Source organism: Corvus brachyrhynchos, unplaced genomic scaffold (assembly GCF_000691975.1).
Source record: "Corvus brachyrhynchos isolate BGI_N302 unplaced genomic scaffold, ASM69197v1 scaffold6, whole genome shotgun sequence".
NCBI classification, from domain to species: Eukaryota; Metazoa; Chordata; class Aves; order Passeriformes; family Corvidae; genus Corvus; species Corvus brachyrhynchos.
This window is the reverse complement of record NW_008238632.1, coordinates 1,629,860-1,635,840: the sequence shown is the minus strand read 5'-3', so window position 1 is coordinate 1,635,840 and position 5,981 is coordinate 1,629,860. Positions and strand designations below refer to the sequence as shown.

At 37.8% G+C, this 5,981-nt stretch overlaps 1 protein-coding gene across 12 annotated transcripts in view; it reads left to right on the top strand.

Moving 5' to 3' along the window:
* Positions 1-5,981, top strand: part of MAP7 (microtubule associated protein 7) — a 108,053-nt gene that overhangs the window by 93,493 nt on the left and 8,579 nt on the right. For 11 of the 12 annotated variants that reach the window (XM_017737220.1, XM_017737214.1, XM_017737213.1 and 8 more), the window contains 4 exons: positions 1,302-1,494; positions 2,978-3,079; positions 3,361-3,411; positions 3,509-5,975. In XM_017737220.1, coding sequence (XP_017592709.1) covers positions 1,302-1,494; positions 2,978-3,079; positions 3,361-3,411; positions 3,509-3,607 — 445 coding nt within the window. In that variant the 3' untranslated portion in view covers positions 3,608-5,975. Of the gene's footprint in view, positions 1-1,301; positions 1,495-2,977; positions 3,080-3,360; positions 3,412-3,508; positions 5,976-5,981 lie in introns of those variants that run through there. The other variant, XM_017737221.1, reaches the window with a different exon arrangement.

The window sequence follows — 5,981 nt, the reverse complement described above, 5'->3', positions numbered from 1 at the left end:
GACTGTGGCTACAGCACAAGTTGAGTGCTTTTTAGAGGGCTACCATATCTCTGGAATTTGTTGGACTTCTTTAACCACTTTGCTGATAGGAGCAAGGCAGAACCAGTTAGAATATCCTGGCTTTCCAAAAGGCTCACAATACCAACACTCTCAAAAAGAGTTTTAAAGAAAAAAAGCTGCTGTGGTATAAGAGTAATATGGTGAATATATACTAGGACTGAAAGATCAAAAATAAAAAGTAAAAAATAATCAGCTTTCACAGTGAAAGGAGTTTCCAGTGTCTGTGCAGTGCCTTCATAAAAGACATTGAAAGGAGTTGAGGCTAGTGAGATGATGTTGGTCTTCAGTGAGATGTCAGTTGTGAACAGGCTGAGACATATCTTATGTTGCTGAGATACAAAATGGAAGCTGGATTGCTGTACTGATAAGCATAAAGGAATGTGTATAGGAAATAATCCTAACTTGACTCCTGTGTTGGTGGTCTCTGGCCAAATTATTTCTGAGGGAAGAGATCTTGTCTGGGGTTGAATATATGAAAGTATCAGGTGAGTCACAGTTGACAAAGTAAATGAACTGTTACAAGTTAAAAGAAAACAAGAACAAAATGAAAATGTCATTCTGAACTAATCAAGATAAATCTACATTTTGAATGTTGAGTTTTATATTTTTTCGAGATAGTAAAATCAGGAAAACTAGAAAATTAAGTGCAGACAGACATCAAGGAAGATCACAAGTACCATACAGTTCCCATATGAAAATCAACTAAACAGGTGAGGATTCTTCAGCTGGGAAGATAGGGTAAAAATTCCTAAATAATTTGGGAAACATCAAAGGTTAAGAGGAAAAGCTACTCACTCCGTAATACAAGGATGAGGGGCCATTAGTAAGGTTAGGAAGTAACCTTCAAAAACCAGCAGAATTAGATACTTTTTCTTAATCTTTGCCATGAGGTGAGATGGGTGCCAAAAATGCATACTATTTCAAAATATGATTATATGAAATAGCAAAAAGGAGTGTTTTGCAAAATATATTAATCAAAGATACTATTTCTGATTCAGAAAGTATGTGAGTCATAGATCAGGCAGATGTATGCTGGAGGAGTATTGGTGTTGCATTGCAAAGGTTTTGTATTCCATCGGGCTTCATGTTTGGTCCCTATGGGAAGCAGAACAACTTAGGAATAAGACAGCAGTACATCCTTCATCCAGTTGGGATAGCAGTGCTGGGTCAGGAATCTGGTGGTTTGGCTTTTTCCCCTACTTTTATTACCTGTTTCTCTTATGCTTATTTAATGATTGCAGGCAAAAGAAAGAAGAGTTGTCACAGAGGATAGCTGAAGAAAGAGCTCGCCGGGAAGAGGAGGAAGCTCGCAGACAAGAAGCAGAGAAACAAAGGAAGGATGCAGAGGAGCGGGAAAAGGAGGAACGGCTGCGCCGCCAGGCAGAAGAGAGGGAGCAGAAGGAGAAAGAAGAGATGGAGCGCATTCAGAAACAAGTATGCTTCCCTCTTGGAATTTCTGGGCCAATCTAGTTGACAGTGAAGTGGGTGAAGCAGCACCTCTTACACAGCACCTAAATTAGAACAATATCTAAAATTTAAATTCTATCTGAAAGGTGTTGGGACAGAGTTCATTCCATAGAGTAGTTCAAAGAGTAGAGGTATTTCTACTTGACAAAAACATGGGATAGAGAGTTGAGCTTTGGTTTGGTTTTTTCCCTCTCCCTTTACAATGTATTTAGAACAAATCCTTTCTTACTCCTCATAAATTGTGATGAAAAAAAATCAATACAGTTGTATTGGGGAATTTCGATAAATGCTGTTATACCAGAGAATTCTTTGTCCCAACAGATATAGAAAGTCCAGATGCAAAGATAACTATTCACTGTGTTAGAGATACAGTACTGCTAAGTTCTAATCCTGTGCCAAATACTGCTTTTGGGACTGGTGGGAAGGGGGAGATTTAATCAGACCAAGGAGAACCTTTATATGGCACAGTCTTCCTGAAATCAGAGTAGCTAGTCAAAAGACATAAGAGTAAATAAATGAAAATTAAGTTTTTCAAGTACTTTCATTTTTGATGGACCTAATGACTGACTTCAGGAGAGGCTGTGGTAAGCATTCTGGATAGGATTCTTCTCTTCTCACATGTCCTCTTACTTCTTGCATGTGCTTTATTCTTCCACAATCCAACACTTCAATTTGCCTTGTAGACACGAGGTTTTCTTCTGGTGTGTAAATGTATGATTCTGATAATAAAAGGATTGATGATAAAGGATTGTGTTAGTGAATATGGCTGAGAAGCTCCATTCGCCTTTTTCAGAAGATGTGTGCTACTTTCTTTGAAATGTTAAACTGAGGCTTAACTCAGCACTCAGAAATAGCACACGGTCAAGGCTTTTTTGGATGTTACAGATGCAACAAATGATTGGTTGTAGTAGTTCCATCATACAACAGTGTCACTGTCAGGGAGCAAGGCCCCTCTACAGTATATTCCAGACAAATTTTGCATTTAATTAAAAAAGCAGGCATGGAAAGTTTGTGCAAACAGGCCTGTGGCTGTTTGCCCTTGATCTCATTAAACAGTTACTCTGTTGGCCAAACAAAGCATTCTACTGCATTTGTTTTACTCTCGAGAACATCCACCACGCAAAGCGTGGATCTCTCTAATATTTTTCTGGATGCTGTTTTAATGCTGAAGGCTAGAAAATTTATTCCTTATTTGTTATCTGGTGTGCTCTGGAACAGGCACAGAAACAAACATGATGTCCACTGTTAAGTTCCACTCTCCTAATGCTACGCAAAACATGGAGATTAATCAAGAAATGTGCAATTCCACCTGACAAGATTTTTGGTGACTTGTAAACCTCAAAAGTGTCTTTTCAGGGTGTTGTAGATATGCATAATTAAGCATAGAGTATAAAACTGTCCTCAAATAGTAAATTATTCCCCACTTCTTTTTCTTTTACCACCAATGTAGAAAGAAGAGGAAGCTCGCCTGCGGGAAGAGGCAGAGCGGATTCGATTAGAACGTGAAAAGCATTTCCAAAGAGAAGAGCAAGAGCGCTTGGAAAGGAAGAAGGTAACTCAGTCCATGAAGAGAAACTGTGATTGGTTTTGCCTTAGCAGTCTGTTTCCACCTCGGCAGTAGGAAGTAAATTACATAAATGTGCTCTCATAAAAGCTGCAGTCCTCATTGGCCTGATGTGACAATGAAGAGAATATTGCCAACAGTAATGAATAATTCATCTTTTTTGCAATAAACAGATACAGCTGATAAATGACAAGCAGTTGTGGTTTGGGAGAAAGATATTCAAATTAATGCCAGCAAATATTATTTTACCCCTTTACATTTCATTGTAGAGGCTTGAGGAGATCATGAAGAGAACTAGGCGTGTAGAAGCTGTAGATAAGGTCAGTGCTGCTATTCAACACATGTAAATATTGAACACATTTCAGTTTTTTTTCCCTAGTGCCATTTTTAATTTGCAAAACTGTGCTTCCTTTGTAGAAACCCAATGACCAGCAAAATGGACATATAGCAAAGGCAAATATCACTGGAGAAGCAGGTATTGTGTTTAACTGTGCCCTGAGCACAATAGGTGAATAAGTGCCTACTGAGCACAGGGAGTTGAGAAACAGTTCTGAAACTTGGCACGCTAATTGCAGTAAACTATGAGAGAGGAGTATAAATGAAATCTTAGCAGACATAAATTATTCAGCCTTTCTGTATAGGTAGTTAGCCATTACTAAATGAGTCCAATGTTTTAGCAACTTTGTCACATTGGTGTTTAGCAAAAGGTATTTTCTTAACAAGTTTAATTATTTATAAAGTGAAAGGAAACTATTTTGTGCTTCAGATCACAAAAGAAACCAATTCTACAGTTTCTTTCTTATATTATTTCAGATGTGGTTGTTGCAGATTTACTTCACTTGCTTAAAAGATTATTTCTTCTTAGTCATCAAAACAAAGTGTTCATTGTTCTAAACATCTCCCTGTGACTTCTTTCTTCCACACCTGCTGCCTTATTCACTTGGTCTTTATTTCTTTTTTTGACAAAATTGAGCTACTACAAAAGCTTAGTCTTCTTGTCACACCCACACTCTTATGCTTTCCTTCTACTCCATTCTGTCTATCTTTATTTCTTTTTAGGCAATCTTCTATATAAGACTTTAATACTTATAATAAAGGAAGAAAAAGAAAATATAGCTTATATTCAACAATCGCCAGGTGTGAATTAGCACTGTTTAAAGCTACTGAAGTCACGCTATCAAATGGCTTATCCTATTGTAGCATAACAAATTAAATGACATTAATCTTTTTCTCCTTTGTATTTGGGTTGAGTAACAGGGAAGATAGCAGCACTGGCTGATGGATGATTTTTTTCTTGATGTTTAAAGTGAACACTATAATTAGCACTGTCAGGAAACCTTTTAATGCAGATTTCATTACATGTGTTTGTTATTTGTTTACATAGTATCTTGGGTCAAAAAGTTTGCAAGCTACTAATACAGGATTCATCTGGGATGCCATCTTTGTCTGTGGGTATTGTTGAAGGTGTTATAAACCATTTAAATAATTCCTGAAACTATAAAGGGCTCCATAACCTTTGGCTAGTGTTTTCCCTCTAGAAATAGAAGTAGTTTTCTATCAGTTTCCTAAGGCAGAGGAGACTTTGGATCTCCATTTCCCTAGGCCCAAGGGAAGGCTGGAGTCCTTGAGTGACTGAATAAAGAGAAAACTGCTCTCAGCCTCAGGGCTGCTCTACTGTTTGGCTTTTCATTATCTATATATGCCACTGAGTTAAAGGTATGGATTAATGGGCACATTCTGGCCACATGAGTTTTCATATTGCACTTTAACAGACCTCTGACTATCCACAAACAGATTGTTTTAAAATTTTTTTCTTAAGTCTTACTCTTTGCCGAAACCTGAGGAGACCTTTGTGGGAATGGCCAAATCATACAATGAAAAAATCCATCACCTTTTGGTCATTTGTTTGGCCTCTGCTTCAAAATAGGAGGTTCTTTCGCATTTCTAAAGCAGAACAACTTTTGCTTCTGCTTTTTCCCTTTAAATCATAAAGCAAATATATTTTCCTATTATTCCCTTTGTAGAAGCACAGAAACCTCTATTTCCAGTATCTTCCATATAAAAACTTGCCAAAGATCAGACTAATACATTCGGTATAGAAATCTTCAGCCCAAACATTTAGAGTACAGCAAAACAGAGCAGCTGAAGGAGGGGCTTCTCAGATGAGGTTTTGGGTAATGGTATAAATGTGTCCAAGCCTATGAATACTGAACAGTCCTTGCAATTACTGTAGCAGATGTTAGAATGGGTGGGGTGCAGTTGTTTCCTTTTACTGACCTGTGTATGAATTAGAGGGACTCTAGACACAATGCAGAAGGCTGTAGTTGTACTTTAAAAGGAAACCAGGAGGCAGGCTAGAAACACGTATCACGTGGTCTCAGCATGAGGGACACAGATAACCTAATTTTATGTAGCTCTCTGCAATGTTTTAGAGTAGTAATTTGGTACTTATTTAAAGAAGTATCCTTCCCAATGGAGATTTTATTTCTTGATTTCTTTTTGAGTTACTGGAATCAAGAAGTACCAATGTATGGAATTAGTAATGTCCCAGTGTTGTTCTATTCCATTCTCTATTGCTGCTTGAAAAGTGCCAGCATAACATTCTATCAGATACCAGCCTCTTTTGCCCACTGCCTTATGTGTTGGAATTGTGCATATGACTGTAAAATGTTTATTTTTCTTCACAAAGCTATGGCTTTGAAATCTGTGACATTTAGTTTGGACCTGAAAAAGGGTTTATGTGCCCAAAAACTCGACAAAGGAGATAGGGTTGGGTAGAGAGAGAGGGGAGGGGTGTGGGAACCGTGTATTTTTTAAAACTGTAACTCGCCTTGGCTTTGCTGGCTTTTGTAGAAAATATTTTACCCTGACCTACAGGGTAGATGCTGCT